The following is a 19,784-nucleotide window of genomic DNA, read 5'->3' as shown; positions in this document are numbered from 1 at the left end:
ATAATTTGAATTCTAATCGAAAAATATAAATACTATTTTTTTTACAGAAGAAATTACTGCTAGTTTCAGAAGGTTTGGGCCCCTTGTTGTTGACTGGCCACATAAAGCTGAGAGTAAATCTTATTTCCCTCCCAAAGGTAAATATAATTATTTTTAAAGTTTTCAGGTATTAACTTGAACATATGAAATGAAAATTTCAAATAATTTAATATTTTAAAAAGGATTATTGGTGGGGAGGGAGACAATTAGAAAATATGTTGCATTCGTCACTTCATATACTGATATACTCAACTATCAGCGTTGAGGTGGGGCATCAAAATCTTTGAAGTGCTGAGGTGGGGAATGATCCATAAAACATTGGGAAACACTGCATTAAGGTCTATAAGCTGTTGCAAACAATTTCTTTATATGCAACACCAGACAAACTTGGAATAGTAATTCAGAGATGAAGTTGGTCTCTGTCCATCAACAATGTCTCTAGACAACCATATCTGCATATAATTCTATCAGACATTTTTCTAAAGTACCTGCTTTTTTGATCTTTAACAGGAAAAGCTTCTGGTTATCTAGTTAGTTTATCAATCCCCAAAAATATATACTTGTTTCCTTTTTCTGATTGAGGTAGAGGTCCTAATATATCAGCTGAAATATGCTGAAAAGGTCTAACAGGCATCTGCACTGTTTGCAAAGGAGCTTTACCTTTAATAGGATTTCTCAGAAAACAAGAATGACAACACTGAATAAACTTTTTGACATCTCTGTGAAGCCTTAACCAAAAATAACGTTCTTTAATATTAATGCTTATGGCTATTTTGCCTATTTTCATAAGGAGTACTCCTTGTATTACGTCATTGGCGTTTTTACTCCAATTAGATTAAAACATTTAAAAACCTAAATTAAAAGAAAAGTAATATAAAAGGAACTATTTTTGACATATCTTTTGTAGAATCCTGAAGATTAACTTTTTATGGAATGACATTGGAAATACAGGGTTTCAAAAGGAGTATATATACAACTTTGAAGGAGAATAGAAGGTAAATAGCAATAGATGAACAAGTTTTATTACTGTGCAAATGGTTTCAACACAGACAGTTAAAGTTCGATATTCTGCAAACGTCCCATCTGCAATCGATTCTGCAACACATGGCAGAGCATAACTGGTGTAACTTCAGCAATGGCAGCAGAAATTCTGCAACGCAACGCATTCAAATTGGCTGATAGTGGTGGTACAAACACTCAATCTTTCACAAAGACCCACAAGAAAAAAAATCTGTATAAGGTTGGGGGAAATGCAGTGGCCATGCTACAGCCCCCCACCACCACCAATCCATCTGCCTGGAAAACAGGTGTTGAGGTACAACCTTACATCTATCAGGTAATGAGGAGGTGCTCCATCTTGATGAAAATGTGTCCATTGTGCTCATCGTCACCTAATTGTGATATTAGGTACCCTTGTAGCATGTCCAGATACACATCAGCAGTAACGATAGACTCTAAAAAAAAAAAATAAAAAAAAAAAAAAGACTGGTGCATACATTTTCTTCTTGCTTATGATGCAAAAAACGTTAGCCTTTGGAGTGCTGTGAACATGTTCTATAATGGTGTGTTGATTTTCGCATCTCAAATTCTGCAGTTGTGTTTATTTGCCCACTTATGTGAAAGTGTACTCATCACCGAAAACGATTGTGTCCAAAAAGTCCTCATTTTGTTCTATCCTACTGATCATTTCTGTACAGAAATCCTGGCATATCTTCTTATTATCTTTCTTCCAATGTTGTACAAGGGTAAATTTGTAGAGCCTTAAATGTAGATGCTGTCATAAAACACACCACATAGTCATATGTGGAATTCCAATTTAATGAGACGCCTGTATGGTTAACATTCCAGGGCTTCTCTAGAAACTTTCCTGAACTTCTTTCACAACAGCATCTGGCCTTCCCATTGACCTTGGATTTCCACAAATTCTTGTGCCATGTGTAGATCATGTGCCTACCTATGAGGTTCTTTGCCATATTGCGTGCGAAAATTCCTCTGAACTTGTGTTGCAGACATCATTTTCTCAAACGAAAACACACAATATGCTCGCTCTGCACCATCGAAAGTCGCCATTTTCTAATGACACCACTAGATGGTGTGACATATCACAGGATCTTGTGATGTCGTTTACAAATAAATTTACGTGACCAAAAATTGATGTGTTTCACTACATTGTGTCAGTTTTTGTACGTCTTCTATTCTCTGTTTTCCTGCAAAAGTTGTATACACCCTGTATATTGAAAAAGTGTATATAACTGAACTTTAACCCATTTTAGGACTATCATTTGAATAGATACATTAAACTTTTTCCGTAAGAAGGGGATAAAAATAGGTAAAAATATATGGAGACTAAATATGTGGAAATTAAAGATGTGTAAAATAAAAATCGAAAAATGCATACAGTGATGTCATAATTGCCTTGTATCAAGGGTGAACTACAAAATTTTAAAAAGGAGAATGATAAAAAAAGATGAAAATGGGAGTATGGGGTACAAGCCATTTCAACTAAGTGTCGTCTTTAGACTCATAGACAATGTTAGAAGTCTTCAAAGTAGAGTCAGTCTGTGGTTTTATTTTTGTATCAGATTTTCTGTGTGCTATTGGTGGCAATCTTGGCCTGTTCAGCATTTTGTGGAGCTTCCAACTCTCTGAGATTACACAGGGGCAGTACAATAAACGTCTACCACCCCTATGTAATCTCAAAAAGTTCAAAGCTCCACAAAATGCTAATTAGGCAAAGATTAACACCAATAGAAAGCTACACAGAAAATCTGATACAAATATAAAGCCATAGACTTATATGACAGACTCCATTTTGTCCATGAGCTTTTAAGACAACTCTTAGTCGAAATGACTCCTACCCCATACTCCCATTTTTATCTTTGTTTTTTATCGTTCTCGTTTTTTAAATTTTGTAGTTCATCCCTGACACGAGACCATTATGAAATCACTGTATGCATTTTTTGATTTTTAGCTTGCATATTTTAATTTCTGCATATTTAGTCTCCATATATTTTATCCTCTCCTACTTTTTGGAAAAAAGTTTAGTGCATTTGTTAAATGATAAGCTGTATAACTGAGAGGAGACCTCCACATGGCCTTTAAAGGAATGCGGAGAACCGACCAGGGCTTCTGACCTAATGTCCAATCCTCACCTTCTCGTGGTGCACCCTGTTGGGTATCTACTTGGATACTGAACGGACGAGGATGGGCTGGCAATTTGGGATTTAGCCGACCAAATTGTATTCTTTTTGGTTAAACCAAAATATAGAATGATGGTACAACATGACAAAATTTCATGCCGGCTGGGGCGTCGCCCGGTTAAACAAGGCCCCCGTTGTTTTCGCCAGGGAACCAGGGCTAACAGCGAAAAGTCAGCTACTGGAACAAATCTGAAAATAAACCCCAACTCAACATCACCAGAGTTAAAGATCGGTACTATCAACGTAAGAAGCCTGAATGGCAAAGAAATGGAGCTAGCTGAGGAATTAGATAAGTACCAGATCGACATAATAGGGAGTGACTGAAACAAAAAAGACCCAAACTGGTGAGATCGTTCTGAGCAATAAATACAAAATGTTATATTCAGGCAATGACAATCAAGGAAAAGAAGGAGTAGCCATAGTATTCAACACAAAATACGAGGCTAATCTTCTTGAATGGCAGTCAGTCTCAAGTAGAGTAATGTGGGCGAATATGAGAATGGGGAACTGGACAATGAGACTTATTTGTGCCTATGGTCCCACAGAAGGTTCTACTAAGGTAGAAGTGGAGGAATTTTTTGAGGCTTTAGAAAAAGCAACTGACACAATGAAAAAGGAAAAGTTGGTCCTTGTTGGGGATCTAAATAGCAGAGTAGGAAATGATTGTGAGACATACAAAAATATTTTGGGAAAATTTGGAGAAAAGAGCAAAGCTAATAATAATGGCAAATATCTGTTGGATTTCTGTTCAGGCCATGGACTGGTTATTACTAACACCATTTTCCAACATAAAAATGTGCACAAATTCACATGGAGAGAAGAGGCTAGGAATAAGAAAAGTCTCATTGACTATGTTATTCTTGATAGTGATGTTTTCTCCCTGGTGCAGGACACCAGAGTGTACAGAGGATTTGAAATTGGAAGTGATCACTATTTAGTCTTGAGCAGGATAAAATTGAATTTCACATTGAAAAGAATAACATGTAAGAAAGTTTTAAAGCAAATAAAAGTTGAGCAGCTCGCAGATGTGAACTGTAGACTAAAATACACAAAGATTATTGAAGAAAAAATGAAAGAGTTTGAGAACAGGAATCAAACCTTGGAGATTCAGTGGCAAACTCTGAAGAAAACATTGATTGATTCTGCCAGAGAGGCATGTGGTGAGGTTGTCTGTAAGGATAAAAAAATCAGAACTCTCTGGTGGACACAGGAAGTTAAAGAGGCAGTGAAGGAAAAGAAGAAAGCATATCAAAAGTTCCTGTCAAATAAGTCAGCTTGTTCTCTTAGAGAATATAGAGACAAATTCAAGAATGCTAAACACTGTGTAAAACTAGCTAAACAAAAGTCATGGGAGGACTTTGGCAAGAATATAGAAAATAAATATCAAGAAGGTGGCAAAATATTCTGGAGGTTGTTGAAGAAGCTTAAGAATGGAGGAAAGAGTGCTGTAAAAGGAATTAGAGATGATAAAGGTGACATGAAAACGGGAGAAAAAGATATCCTTGAAGTATAGAGTAATTACTTTGAAAAACTTCTAAATGAAACAAGCAGTGATGACAGCACAGTGGTAAAAAACACTGACCAGGCATGCAGTCAGGAATACATATCCATACTTGAAGTAGAAAAAGCCATCAAAGGCTTGAAATGTGGAAAGGCAGCAGGAGTAGATGATATTTGACCAGAAATGCTGAAGTATGGTGGTATAAGAGTCTTACAGTGGCTGCACTGCATAGTTCAGAAAGCCTGGACAGAGGGACGAATTCCCGATGATTGGAGTAGAACTCTCATAGTACCCATATATAAAAAGGGAAATAAAACTGCATGTGAGAATTACAGAGCTATTTCCCTACTGAGTGTTCCTGGCGAGATCTATGCAAGTATATTTGAGAAACGGTTGAGAAGAATTGTGGAAGAAAAGCTTGGTGAAGAACAAGCTGGATTCTGGCCAAATAGAGGCTGTCAGGATCAGATCTTCACTTTACGACAAATAGTCGAGAAAGCATGGGAATATAACAAAGATCTGTATTTAAGTTTTGTCGATCTGGAAAAGGCATATGACAAGGTACCAAGAGAGAAGCTATTCAATACACTGCAGTTATATGGTGTCAATGGGACATTATATCAAGCAATACTTAGTCTTTATTTGAGTTGTAAGTCAGCAGTTAGAATTGAAGGAAGTACAGGAAGATGGTTTAATGTTAAATCTGGTGTGAGACAAGGATGTACATTATCCCCTCTGTTATTCATTATCTATATGGATCACATTATGAAGGAAAGTGGTATTAAACATGATATCAAAATTGGAGATGTTAATGTTAGCTCTTTGCTTTATGCGGATGATGTTATACTTCTAAATAAATGTGCTACAAGTCTGCAAGATTCTCTGACTAAATTGAATAGCTGTTGTAATAGATATGGTATGAAGGTTAGCAATAAAAAGACAAAGACAATGAAAATAGGCAGAATCATTGAAAATGTCAACTGTGTTGTGAATGGAGAACCTGTGGAACAAGTAAAACATTTCACTATTTAGGCACGATTTTTACTGAAGATGGTAAATTAAATATAGAAATAGACAACAGAATCAGCAAAGCTGGTATGGTGGGAAGTCAATTGAATAAATTCATATGGAATAAGAGAGAAATTAGTCAGAACACTAAATTAGCTGTATACAAGACAGTGTTCAAACCAGTTTTACCTTATGGATCTGAGAGCTGGGTCAGAAGTAAAACACTTGACCAAAGACTAGAGACCACAGATATGAGAGTCCTGAGAAAGATTATAGGCGTGAACAGATGGCATCAATGGCAATATCATATTAAAAATGAGGATATTAGGAAAGAACTTGACATTGTCAGCATCCAGGAATGCGTTAGCAGAGCTAATCTCAGGTGGTATGGTCACTTAAACAGAATGGGCGAGGAAAGATTAGTAAAACAAGTGTTCTCTGCCAGGTTGGCAGCAAAACGACCCAGAGGAAGACCAAGATATAGGTGGATTGATACGGTACAAAGTGCCTTAGACGATAGAAATATAAGATCTGATAAGGTTGGAGTCTTGACAAGTAACAGACTGATTTGGAGGAAAATTGTAGATAGGAAATTAATAATGATGTAATTTTTTTCATGTAGTACTATCATATCCTGTACACCCCTTGAGGGTACATGGCAGGAATTTGATGATGATGATGATATTCTTTTTATCAATATATTTATGTCATTCCATAAAAAGTTAATCTTGAGGATTCTACACAAGTATGTCAAAAATCTTTGCTTTTCTTTTAATTTAGGGCTTTAAATACGTATCGTCAATGTTTTTTCGATTCTCATTGTGTTGAGAGGAATCTTTATATGGTTTTTTCAATTGAAGGTGAGGTAGCATGGTTCTCCCCCAGAAACTTGGGTTTTTAATCATGCATACAGGCAAATTGGCTTGAGAATACACACAATTTACAGACAAAAAATGTTAGTGGTGGTAGTGGGCAGCAGATGGCATTGTGTGTAGATAATGATGGTAGTGGTTCCGTGTAGTTGGTGGAGACAGAGTTGTAGAGTACCTCCCTCGATGAGTCCTTGGAGGTGGTGTGATAATAATTATTTATAATAGTCTTCACACCTCTCTATATAAAAAAACTTAAAAACGGTTTAATAACATTAAGATACATTTTAAAAAATATTCTGAACATTACTTCAGAAACAGAAACTTGCCTTAAAATCTAAAAGGACAAACAAATCACCTCTTATCTGTTTTTTGTGCCCCAAAAAATATTATTATTATTAAGAGAGACCTCCAGAGAGTCAGGGACTCATTGACGGAGGCCACATACTACATGCACCAGCTATCATACTTATTCTTGAATTCATTCACACTGCTTGCACTCACAACATCCAATGGCAATCCATTCCACTCACACACTACCCTATGAGAAAAAAATCTAGCCATCACCAACTTCTTAGCAGCATTCATTCTCAGCTTCCAAGGATGCCCTTTCCCCACCCTCCATAAATTTGAAAAATTCAATCAACTGATATCCTCTATGACCCTTTCAGAAATTTGTAAAGTCTCAATCATGTCACTCTTCTTTCTCCTGTTTGCTAGTGTCTGCAGTCTACATATTCTCTATATTCAATTAACCTTATCTACGAGCTGTTAATAAAAACAAGATCATATAAATTACATAATAAATTACATGAATATATTGTAGTGACGCTTGCATCGTTGAATATCTTAGATTTTGGTTGTTAGCGATAATTTGAATTATTATACACACCACATGTCATGTTTTCTTTTTTTTTATTATTAGTGTACAGTAATTGTGTTTTTAGTACAAAATGCCACAAAAGGCCAAGAATTCCAATGAAGATAGATATTATCTTAAAAAAACGGTTTAATAACATTAAGATACATTTTAAAAAATATTCTGAACATTACTTCAGAAACAGAAACTTGCCTTAAAATCTAAAAGGACAAACAAATCACCTCTTATCTGTTTTTTGTGCCCCAAAAAATATTATTATTATTAAGAGAGACCTCCAGAGAGTCAGGGATTCATTGACGGAGGCCACATACTACATGCACCAGCTATCATACTTATTCTTGAATTCATTCACACTGCTTGCACTCACAACATCCAATGGCAATCCATTCCACTCACACACTACCCTATGAGAGAAAAATCTAGCCATCACCAACTTCTTAGCAGCATTCATTCTCAGCTTCCAAGGATGCCCTTTCCCCACCCTCGTTTCAAATTAATCATTATTTGCAGATGGCGCTACAGATTTCATTTTGTTTCTCTCTTCAAATGAAAGTTTTGCCTTTCTTCAGATGGCGCTAGTGTAGTTATTAAAATGAAAGCTGGTTATAAGTAACATCTCGTCTGTTATTAACAAGCATATTTTTTTATCTTTCTGTGGTAGTAGTCCAAGTGAGGTCTTATCAAGGCCTTGTAGTAAAGAGGCAAAATGAAATTATCTTTTGAATAGTATTTGCAATCTTTGCTACATGACCTCTGAACTGCAACTTCCTGTCTACTAACACTCCAAGATCCCTAGCCTCATCAGTTTCTTCTAGTATAATATGACATTGGATATCTAATCATGTCAAAGTGAATGACTTTACATTTACTGACATTGAACTGACATCCATTTTCCCATGCCCACAATTCCAGCCTATTCAAATCATTCTGCAAGTACTGCATATCAGCACATTCCTGATTACCCTACCTATCTTTGCATCATCATCAGCAAATAGCTGTATGTCGCTTGTCAACTCCTTCCCAATATCGTTAATGTACAGATTAAATAACAGTGGACTAAGCACTGATCCTTGTGGATCCTTGATACTTTAAATCTTGCAGACTCACATCCTTTATGTATCCCTTTTTGATATTTGTTAGTCAGCCATCCTCTTATCCACGCTAATATTCTATAATTCAAACCCATATTCTCCAGTTTATGCATCATGATACTTTTGGATTTTGCCTTAGCAAAATCCAAAAGTATCATGGTGTATCCATTCCCCTTCTCTAGTTCAATGTTAACATTGTTATAGAATATGAGCAAGTTGCTAAAACATGACCCTCCCTTAGTAAACCCATGTTACTCATTGCAAAGTAGAGATTCACTGTCAACCCATTTCTGAATGTGAACCCTAATCAGTTTTTCCAAAATCTTCACCACCACTCCTGAGATACTGTTTAGTCAATAGTGTGTGTGTGTATATATATATATTGTTACGTCGTTGTTTTTTCCTATATATTTTAGTTGTTATCCCTTTTATAAAATTTTCTCTAATTTCAACAAACTTTGACTCTCGACTCACTTCTTGTGCACTCACTCTCAAGGGGAAAGCTAATCTGTGTCACAAGTCGATTTCTAAAACTTTGTCATGTTTTTATTCTAACTACTAAAGGTTATTCCTCAATTAAGAAAGAATCCTTTGAAATTTCTATCTGGGACAGCCTCCTTTTCAGATATTGACGAATTTATTTTTTAAAGCTGCGCCAGCCAATATTCTAGGATAAAAGGGACTCTTATTCAGAGAGACCTTCCCAGAACTTTATGCTCATACTCATTAAACAAACACTCAACTATGGCTATGTAAAACTCAGCTTGCAGTCGTGACCTCTAATCTAATACAATATACTTTCTATTCCCTCCTGCTTAGGTTCGAGTTTATGAGTGGTAGCTTGATTTCATATTCAGGCAAGGCTCAGGTATAAGAAACAAAACATGTTTATTGAGACCTTAAAACATTTATAAATATAAAATATCACACACTCAGTTAATTCAGTATCATACAAGTTCAAACTAAGAGAAACAAGTAAACCTTATGGCATATGAGTAATAACACTTTCCTTTAAGTTAGACATAAATACACATAATATAAATACTATGAACTTCTAATCAATTCTGTCTACAATGTTAGTCTCACGCATTAAAATTTTGCCACATTCATCTATAAAAGTTCCCAGACAACTTGTCTAATGGAAATCTGCCTATATAAAATCAAGATGATCACTTAAAGTTCTCTAATAATCTGTCCACATTAGACCAATACACAACGACTTTCTTTCCTCTAACATAATTGGGAAGTAGATGTCCAAGTTCTGTACTTTACCATTTCTTGGCCGGAATACCTGGTCCATTAGATCTGTTCACCTTTGTTGAACTTGGTTTGGTACTTCTATCAGATCATGTCCACATGGAGGGTCATGGTAGTCGTCTGATTAGGCTTTACTCTGCACCCAACATCGGGTCTCCGTCTATCTGGATCTACTGCCAGTCATTCTCGTCTGTTCTGCCGGTTGAAAGGAAATGCTCCGCTGCTTCCTTTCGATGGGACACTTAGCGAAAGCTCAAAACTATAAATGCAGACATCTCACGTTTGGCACCGTTCGGAATCTATTAAGCACCCAAAGGAAAGGGCTCACCGTCCGACATCGTCGTACCACCTTGAATCAATCAGGAACAAGCGGGTTCAAAGGAGATGAAGAAAAATTCCTCTAGAAATGCCGTGAATCCCCTTTTATTCTCTCTTCCTTGCACCCTCTTTTTCCGCTGCCCTTTTTCACATGGCACTTGTCCTCAGTGCCCCTTGGCTGATCCGTTATGCTCCTTCTCCTCTTTGAGCACTCTTTTCTAGGAAAGTGAGCTAAAGTTGCCTTCCACGTAAGCCCTTGCTTCAAGCCTTATGCTCAAGCAAGACGGCTTGCACACGACCTTTGGACTATTGTTGACAACCTTACTTAGCCATTCACTGTATACAGAATGCCTTAATATAACTATAATCAACACACAAAACCTCTACATGATTTTTGGATAGACAACATTGAATCTTATAAATCTACATAAAGAGGTACATTTATTCTTACATACAGTAAATAATTTCTTTAATTTCTACTGGAGTACAAGTTTCTCTTTCAGCTGTTATATTAAACTTGCTAAATCCTGAATGAATAGTTTCTTTATAAAAGTTTTTCATTCAGGATCTAACAATATATATATATATATAATACGCACATCATAAATGTACTAGATAAAAAGAACATCGTCTCTTAACTGCATATGAACCTCTCTTGAAAGAAACAGTTTATTTCTTTGGCACAGTTCTTTTTCACTTTATCTTCAAAATAACTGTAGATTTTCTAGTCTCAGATATATGAAAAGTTCACACTTTACAATAAAGTCTTCAAATTCGAACCCTGTCTAGCGTTCCTCCTTCAGCGCCTTCTAGAAAAATCCGACAAAACTGTTTCTTCTTTTTACTTTCATCTTTTAGATTCACAACCTTTTCCCTCTTCTTGTATGAAGAATTCCCAACAAAAATGATCTAACACTTAAAAAGCAACTCGCTGTATCCTCCGAAACAGATGTCAAATCATTACTGCACTAATGGAATCTTTAATATCGGATAAACATTTCTCTTCTTATATGAGAAACTTCATTTATCAAGTTCCAAAGTTCCTATAACTATCTTCAACAACTGTTATTCCTGTTAATTTTGTAACATAACTAAATAGCTTTTAAGCATCTTTCTTTCTAAGAGACTAATACTCATGGAACTTTCCTCTAACTTGTTTCAAAAATTCTTCCATATCTCTTATATCTGTATTTCTCTCCCTCCTTTATATAAGCTCTATCCAGCTGTTTACTAGTTACTGTGTTCTTTTTACTTGCACATGCTCCAGTGTGCCCAGTACATCTAGTTCTCCTTTAGTCATGATGCAAGGGAAGCCATCACATTACATGTTATCTTCATGGTGCTTTGCTTGAAAGCGGTAAAAACTCGCGTTTTTTCAACTAAGTAGTCATTCCAACGTAGCTATTTTAAACATAGCTAAACATTAAACTATAACACTAATTTTGGATACAGTACTACAAGAAAATCTTACTACTACTATTACGTTCACTTCATAAAATGTTAATGCTACTTATAAAATGTAAACAATGCACAACTATTATTATGTTATAATAATATGTGTTTTCATGGAGTTACTCATCGTGGAAGACTCTACTTTGACACATTAACAATTATTCACATAATACCTATCATACTTCTCCTTAAACTCATTCACAAATGAAGCACTCTCAACCACCTCTTGCAACACATTCCACATATTCACCACCCTCCAAGCAAAAAAAAAAAAAAAAAATCTAGTCCTAACACCCTTGTTAACCACACTCTTAGACAATTCCAGGGATGACTCCTCATCTCCCTTCCTGCACTGTACAGAAAACACTCATCAGTATCAGTCCTATAAAACTCCTGTAATAACTTAGGTGCTTCTATCATATCTCCTCTCTTATGCCTATAAGCTAGTTTTTGGAGCCCACGGACCTTCAATCTATCCTCATAGGAAACATTCCACAGACCTGCAGCAATTGTCACTCACCTCTGGATCCTTTCCACCACTTCATCACAATGAAATCCAGGTGATTAGATCTGTATTCAGTAGTCCTGATGTAGCCTCATTAATGCGTTATCAAGTGAAACTATAACTTCCCTATTCCTGCTTGTTAATATGTTCTTCAACAACCATGTAATTTGATGTGCTGTTTTGGCCACCTTTGCAATATGCCCTCTAAACTTCAGTTCTCTCTCTCTCCACAATAATCCTCAAGTCCCTTGCCTCATCAACTTCTTGCAGGTTCAGTTCCATTAATATGGTACACAGCATGTGATCCCATCTTCCCAAAGTGCATCACCTTACACTTAGTCACATTGAACTAACAGCCCTTTACCTTTGTCCATCCTACTTCCATTGTATTTATGCCATCTGCAAGATATCTACATCACCTTCATTGACTATTGCTCTTCCCAATTTTGCATCATCAGCAAACAAGTGGATATTTCTTGTCAAATTATTTCCACTATTGTTAATGAATGTACGAATTAAACAACAGAGGATTACTAAGCCCTGAGGTACACCACTAGTCACCTGCCTTCTCCTGGACTCATCTCCTTCATAAACCACTTTGATATCTGTCCATCAGCTACCCTCTAATCCAAATCACCAGCTTTGGATCCATTCCCATTTGCTCCAATTTATGCAACAGAGTTCCATGCGGAATCCTCCTTTGCCTCTGCAAAGTCCAGCAGTATCACCAAGTAAGGATTTCCTTTATTAAACTCCACTATTACTTTATTATAGAAAGTGAGTTACTAAGCAAGTCCTATCCTTCACAAAATCTTGTTGCCTCCTTATAAAGTATCACATTTCTGTCCACCCAGTCCTGAATTCTAATTTTTATTAATTTCTCAAAACCTTAAACACCACTCCTGATATACCGATTGGCTTATAATTTGCTACTTCTGTCTTGGAGCTTCCCTTGTGCAGTGGAATTATTTTCCACTCTATTGGAACTTTGCCAGACCTGAGGCTTAAATTAAACAGCTGAGTCAGAGGAGGTGCAAATTCTCTTGCACATTCTTGTAACACATGGGTCAATATGCCATCTAACCCTATGGCAGGTTTTGTAATATACTAAGCATCTCTATTTCTTCTATCTCTAGACTTTCATCAGTTAGTGATACATTCAGCATTGCAATATCACAACCAAGATGGTACACTTTTGCAAACTGATCACTATGTAACTCAACTATTCGATTTGCTTCTATTACTTCCCTACCATCAACACTTTTTAAAGTCATCCTTCCATAGTTATTCCTCCTTTTACTTGCCACATAACAAAAGAACCCCTTAGGATTTCTTTTGGACTCATCAGCTAGTTTCTCATAATTAGCTTTGGCCTTCCTCACGATACAGGTCACCCTCCTTGCATATACCTTGTACTACTGCTAATAGATATGCTGATAACCTCTTTCTTTATACTTCCTCCACAATCTTTTCTTTATCTGCAACTCCTGCTTAATAATACTGTTCATCCATCTTATTCCTACTTGATTTCCCTCCTGACTGGGTAGTCTGGAGGAGAAATCCTGATTTTCTCATGCTATAGCACTGCTGAAAGCTGACTTCTCAGCTTGTCATAATCACCAGCTTTGTAATTCTACACAGGGCCGGCGGAAGTGGGCATGTGGGCACCGCTGCCAGGGAACGGTTCATAAGTTAATTTTTAAGAAACAAAATTTTTATCATAAAAACAAAAAATTCTTAGAATGATCAATATTAAAATAAATAAGGCCGGATACACCAAATAAAAATTTTTAAAAAAATGTATATTGCCGCCACTTTGATCAGCCAGCTGTTTACAATTTTGCAGTGAGAGCAGACTAAATGCTTGCCTGCAGAATGTTGTGTCTACTGCAATCTATCTAAAGTGAAACGGTGAAAGGTTTTTATGCGCAGAAACGAATTTTCATACAAAACATTTGTTGCTAGTTAACCAGTCATATGGCACGCATCTCAGTAGGCTACTGATAGTAGCGCAGTGCCGACTATTATTTCGTCTCTGTGTCATGTCGTGTAATAATTTCTTGTGGGTATAAAATAGAAATGGAATCAAAAATTTAAAAAAAAAGTTATTTGGTGCACAAAATCATAAGCATCATGCTGCGAAAGAAGCAGATATTAAGAAACAAACTGGGGCTCTTAATAAATTTGTTAAAATATTAAAATATTCTGATGCAGATTGTAACCAACTCGATACATCAGAAATCAGAGTTGAAGAACCCTGCACATCATCCAGTTTGCATGAAAGTACTATTGCAACTATTGAACAAGATAATTGAACAATTTTAAGTGAAAAATAGTTAGGATTTAGTCAACTACAACAAGATTTAGTTGTAGTTGACCATGAAACTAACACATTGTTAGTCTCTGTAAATTTAGAAGATCCAGGTGAATGGGGAAATATTGATGAAAAATTACGAGTTGTTTTAATTGAAATGGGGCCTGTTCAAAAGAAAAATATAATATATCCCAGAGATACATATGGTCGTAAATTTGGCAACACGTATTATAATAGAACAGTGGAAAATGGGAGCTCGTGCCAAGAACATGGCTCATTTATTCCCGAACTTTAAATTCTGTTTTTTGCTTTTGTTGCAAACTTGTCGCACCTACTGAATCAACTGAATCACCTACTGAGTCTTGTAGAAGGTTATAACAATTGGTAAGTACAACTTTACATAGACATGAGACTAGTTTAACTTGCATGAAAAATTTCATTAAATGGAAGGAACTTGATAAAAATTTAAAAAAAGAAAACTACTATTGATTTCCAGACTCAAAGCATGTATGAAATGGAAAAGAAACATTGGATTGAGTATTTTAGAATGCTTGATTGAAATTATAAAATTCCTTGGTAGTCGAAATTTAGCTTTTCGTGGATCATCTGATAAATTATATGAAAGGAATAACGGCAATTTTTAAAAATTACTCGAACTGTTTGCGAAGTTTGATCCCGTTATGGAAAATCATGTTGAAAGGGCCCTACAATGAAACAATAGAGTACACTATTTGAGTAAAGACAGTCAAAATGAAATATTGGAAACTTTAAGTAATGCAATCAGGGATACAAGTTTATTATAAATTCGAAAATCTAAATATTATTCCATAATTTTAGACTGCACACCTGATGCAAGTAAAACAGAACCAATGACCATTATTATTCGCTTTGTTTCCTGTGACAATGGAATTGTCAAGATCAGGGAAAACTTTTTAGGTTTTGCAGATATATCAGATTCCACAGGACGTGATTTATGTGCAACAATAATGGAACAACTGGAAAAATGTAACATTCCCATTGAAGACATGCAAGGTCAAGGGTATGACATTGGGACAAATATGAAAGGGGAAAAATATGGGCTCCAAAATTTGCTTTTGAACAAAAATCCTCGAGCGTTTTACGTGCCATATGCTGCTCATAGTCTAAATTTAATGAGTAATGATGAAGCCAAAGTGAATATAGATACAATTAGTTTCTTTGCAATTATTCAAGAAATATAAAATTTTTTTTCATTCTCTTACAAGCGTTGGGCAATCCTTTTAAAGTTCGTAAAAAAAATTAACATTGAAACAGCCATCAGAAATGCGATGGGAAAGTAAAATTAATGCAATCCGTCCTCTACGATATCAGTTAGGAGAAATTTATGATGCACTTTTTGAAATTTTAAATAATGCAAATTTTAATAAAGAAACTCAACATGAAGCACAAACATTATGTGCTAAAATAAAGGACTACAAATTTATTTGCTCTCTTATAACTTGGCATGATTGACTTAACAGAATAAACCCTATGAGTAAAATGCTTCAAGACAAAAATATGAACATTACACTTGATTTAGAGTATCGAAAACTTAAAAATATTCTTACAAGAGTATTGATCAGATACAAATTTTAAAGAAGAGGTGAATGGAGACAAGAATTTAAAACTGGTACGGAAGTTTGACGACGAAAGAAGACATGACAATTTGACTACAAGCATCATGACGAAATGCCACAATCGCCAGAAGATAAATATAGAGTAAATGTGTTATATACACTTCTAGACGTTGCAATGTGTTCGTTAATAGAACGTTTTGAACAACTAAAAACATATTATGATAATTTCAATTTCTTGTATAGATTACTACGAATTAATAACGAAGATTTACGAAAAAATTGTGACGATTTAGAGATTCTCTTGAAGGATTGCAACAATAAAGACGTAAATATGACGAGTTATGTGCTTTCTGGGATATTTTTCGGAAGGATAATTTAAATATTCAAAAGTCCTTTCAATATTCTTAATTTTATTGTGTCCAATAATTTATCTTTCCCTAACTTTTCAATTGCTTTAAGAATACTATTAACCTTACCTGTTAGTGTAGCGAGTGGAGAACGTTCCTTTTCCAAGTTGAAATTGATTTAAACCTACTTAAGAACAAGTATGTCACAAAAAAGGCTTGTTAGTTTGTCGTTAATAGCTATTGAAAATGATATGTGCGGAATTAGACGTTAAGACCATTATTTCTAATTTTGTGAATATGAAATCAAAAACCTAAAAATTTTAATTTTAAGGCTTGAAATTAAAAAAATTTCAAGTATATTTATGTTATTTAATTTATTTTCTGTTATTCTGTAAAGATGTTATTTTTTGAATACTTATATTAAATGTTCTAATTATTTCTGAATTCTTTTCTTATTTTCTCATCTATCTTGAGTTTCTTTTATTTTTCTAAAAGATAGTACCACTTATAAAAATTATTAAAAAAATTTTACAAGTTACTAAAAATTTAGTAACTTGTAAAATGCAAGAATTTTTTAAACTTTAGTTCAAATAAATTTTAACTTTAATTAAAATTCATTTTAATTTTGCTAGCAATTCGGGTCGGTGAGAAGGCTATAATCCCTGTAATCATTATATTCAACGATTAAAGTGAAGTGGCTTTATCAAAATTTGCTTTAACGTTTGAGAATTTTTTAAATATTCAGGTTTTTAACGATTATCCTGCCTAGTCAACACCTCCGGTTCGTTACATTTAGCGAACCAATGTGTGGCTGTTCTGTCAAAATTTATTTAAGAAATTTCAAATAACTTGAATTTATATTATCGTAAAAGAACCACACACTCCCAGATCGTTACAGGGGTGCTTAGATAGAACATGCGGGCGGCAAAGACCCTAGCGCCGGCTCTGATTCCACATATACTCCTTCTTAACAGAAAATTCTGCACTTCTTACAGTCTCCCAGGTCAAGATCACATGATTACTTTCCCCAAGTGCAGACAATCTGATTGAATTGGTTATTGATATGTTTTCCAATGCTATGACCAGATCCAACACTTTCAAACCTCTTATCCTTTCCATTACATGCTGTTCTCAGGTAATTATCTCGTAACAACTATATAAACTCCATTTCCTTCCTTCCTTGTGACCATTCCTTCTCCCAATCTATGTTCCCATAGTTAAAATAACTCATAATAATTACTTGACCTTCATTCATGATGCAAATTTGGCAATGAATAGTATCTACATTCTCCCTTATACCCTGGATCATAGCAGCAACCAAATACTGCAGGATAATTATACAAATTAGTTATTTCAAAATTATAAAATATATTTCAGTCATTTAAAAATGTTGGTTCCTTTTATCCCAGTAGAACCTGTACAGCACAATTGACTCCACATGGCCCCCCTCTATCAGTTGTAATAAAATATTAAATTAAATTATAAAATATATTTCAGACATTTAAAAATGTTGGTTCCTTTGACCTAGGAGAACCTGTACAGCACAATTGACTCCACATGCCTCGATCGGTTACTTTGGGTAAGGTGGTATAAAGAAGGCCTGCTTCCTTTGAGATTAATTGCACTTAAATGTGAACTATATATACACATATACAAGTACATATTTCATCCTGTTGATCTTCTATCTCATGCTAAATGCCTCAAATGAATTGCCCTCTTCATACCTGTCATCTTGAGGCACTTCCCTCTTTTTATTGCAACTCTTCATCTGTCATTAGCAAAACCCCTCTCCCCATTCTGTCCTAGCTGAAAATACTGTATCCCTTACATTTTATCCCTATAAATATATCGTTCTTAGTCAACCTGGTCTCACTAATTCCTATAATTTTTGGCTAAGTTGTGCTAACTAATGCCAAAAATTCCTTACACTTATTCCAAGTACTTCCGGCATTAATATACATAAACTGCAATACTCCCTTCCTCCCATAACCTTCCTGTGTGTGAATTAGCCCACTCTGGACACAGTTTATTTTCTGAGAACATTTAATCCCACATTTACAGTGATTATTGACCTTAGTACTATTAACAGCTGATTCTGTCACCTACGTCCCTTGCAAATCCCATTTCCCTGTTTTTGTCCATTTACTTTTTCAATGAATGTTCTAAATGCTATGCACCCAATCATTTTAAGTGCAAATGATCACTATTAAAAAATTTCCTTCCTTTTATTAAACTCATCCCAGACTTCATAAAATGAATATTCAGTTTCATTTCTTTACAAAAGTTTTTACACAATCTCGATATCATTCAATTTTCTATAATTGCTCTTCTGTTTAATTCATCACTGTTGAATCTTGGTAACATACTCATTATCTTTCCACTCTCGCTCTTTATATTCATTGCTTTGATCAAGTCTTTCAAATCCTGTAGCACAGAAAATCATTCACTACCAGGTTATTTGTAATAATCTCACTTACTTTATCCCTCTGCAACTTCACAGACTCAGTGATATCCTTAATCTCTGACCCTGGATAACATGCTTTAATGACTCTACCATCTTTCACACCCTTAATCTCTGATTAAAGGTGTGAAACATAGTAGATGTACTAAATTTATACTTTTTTCCTCCTTTTAAGTTTCACACCCTTTACATAAACCCACTGCTGCTTATTTTTGTTTCTATTCTTCTCTCACATTCTTTTGTACATCACTCAGTAATCTCTGTAAATGTGTTTCTGTACTTTCATTCCATGCATATACTCACTTAATCTGTTACTAAATAATCTGTCATTCTCAATCATTCATACTTTCTGTTCTATAAAAAAACATCAGAACTTATTGAAATACTGCAAGATAATTATACAAATTAGTTATTTCAAAATTATAAAATATATTTCAATCATTTAAAAATGTTGGTTCCTTTGTCCCAGGAGAACCTGTACAGCACAATTGACTCCACATGCCTCTATCAGTTACTTTGGGGTAAGGTGGTATAAAGAAGGCCTGCTTCCTTTGAGATTAATTGCACTTAAATGTGAACTATATATACACACATACAAAAATAAGTAATTAATCATGCAGTTCTCACTATATAAATTCACTAACAACTGAAAATGATAATTTGAAACAGAATATTTAAGCTCACACTAATTTACATAAGCAAAATTCTGTAGAACATCTGTATGGATATACTGATGGTCTATAATCAATGCTAGGTGTAGTTCATTGGAATCAAAGATGTTATGCTATAGTAGATTTAAATTTGATTGTCTATTCCTTGAAATGCAGGAAACACTATATCATTGTCCTAATCTTAATTAAGTGGACTAAATACCTATCTCCAAGTGGAAGTAAGAGCCATAAACTGCTCATAATTTTTATTAATTTTTTTTTTTTAATTGCAAAACT

The 19,784-nt window shown here is 34.9% G+C and overlaps 1 protein-coding gene across 2 annotated transcripts in view; it reads left to right on the top strand.

Moving 5' to 3' along the window:
• LOC150107267 (cytoplasmic polyadenylation element-binding protein 2-like) overlaps positions 1-19,784 on the top strand; it is a 267,241-nt gene that overhangs the window by 197,952 nt on the left and 49,505 nt on the right. For both annotated transcript variants that reach the window (XM_090391770.1, XM_090391771.1), the window contains exon 5: positions 48-137. In XM_090391770.1, the coding sequence (XP_090247896.1) occupies positions 48-137 (90 nt within the window). The remainder of the gene's footprint in view (positions 1-47; positions 138-19,784) is intronic.

Source organism: Typopeltis vanoorti, chromosome 4 (assembly GCF_054136105.1).
Source record: "Typopeltis vanoorti isolate ZY-2024b chromosome 4, IOZ_Tvanoo_1.0, whole genome shotgun sequence".
In the NCBI taxonomy this organism is placed as follows: Eukaryota; Metazoa; Arthropoda; class Arachnida; order Uropygi; family Thelyphonidae; genus Typopeltis; species Typopeltis vanoorti.
Note: the sequence above shows the minus strand (reverse complement) of the source record. Positions and strands in the feature narration are given on the sequence as shown.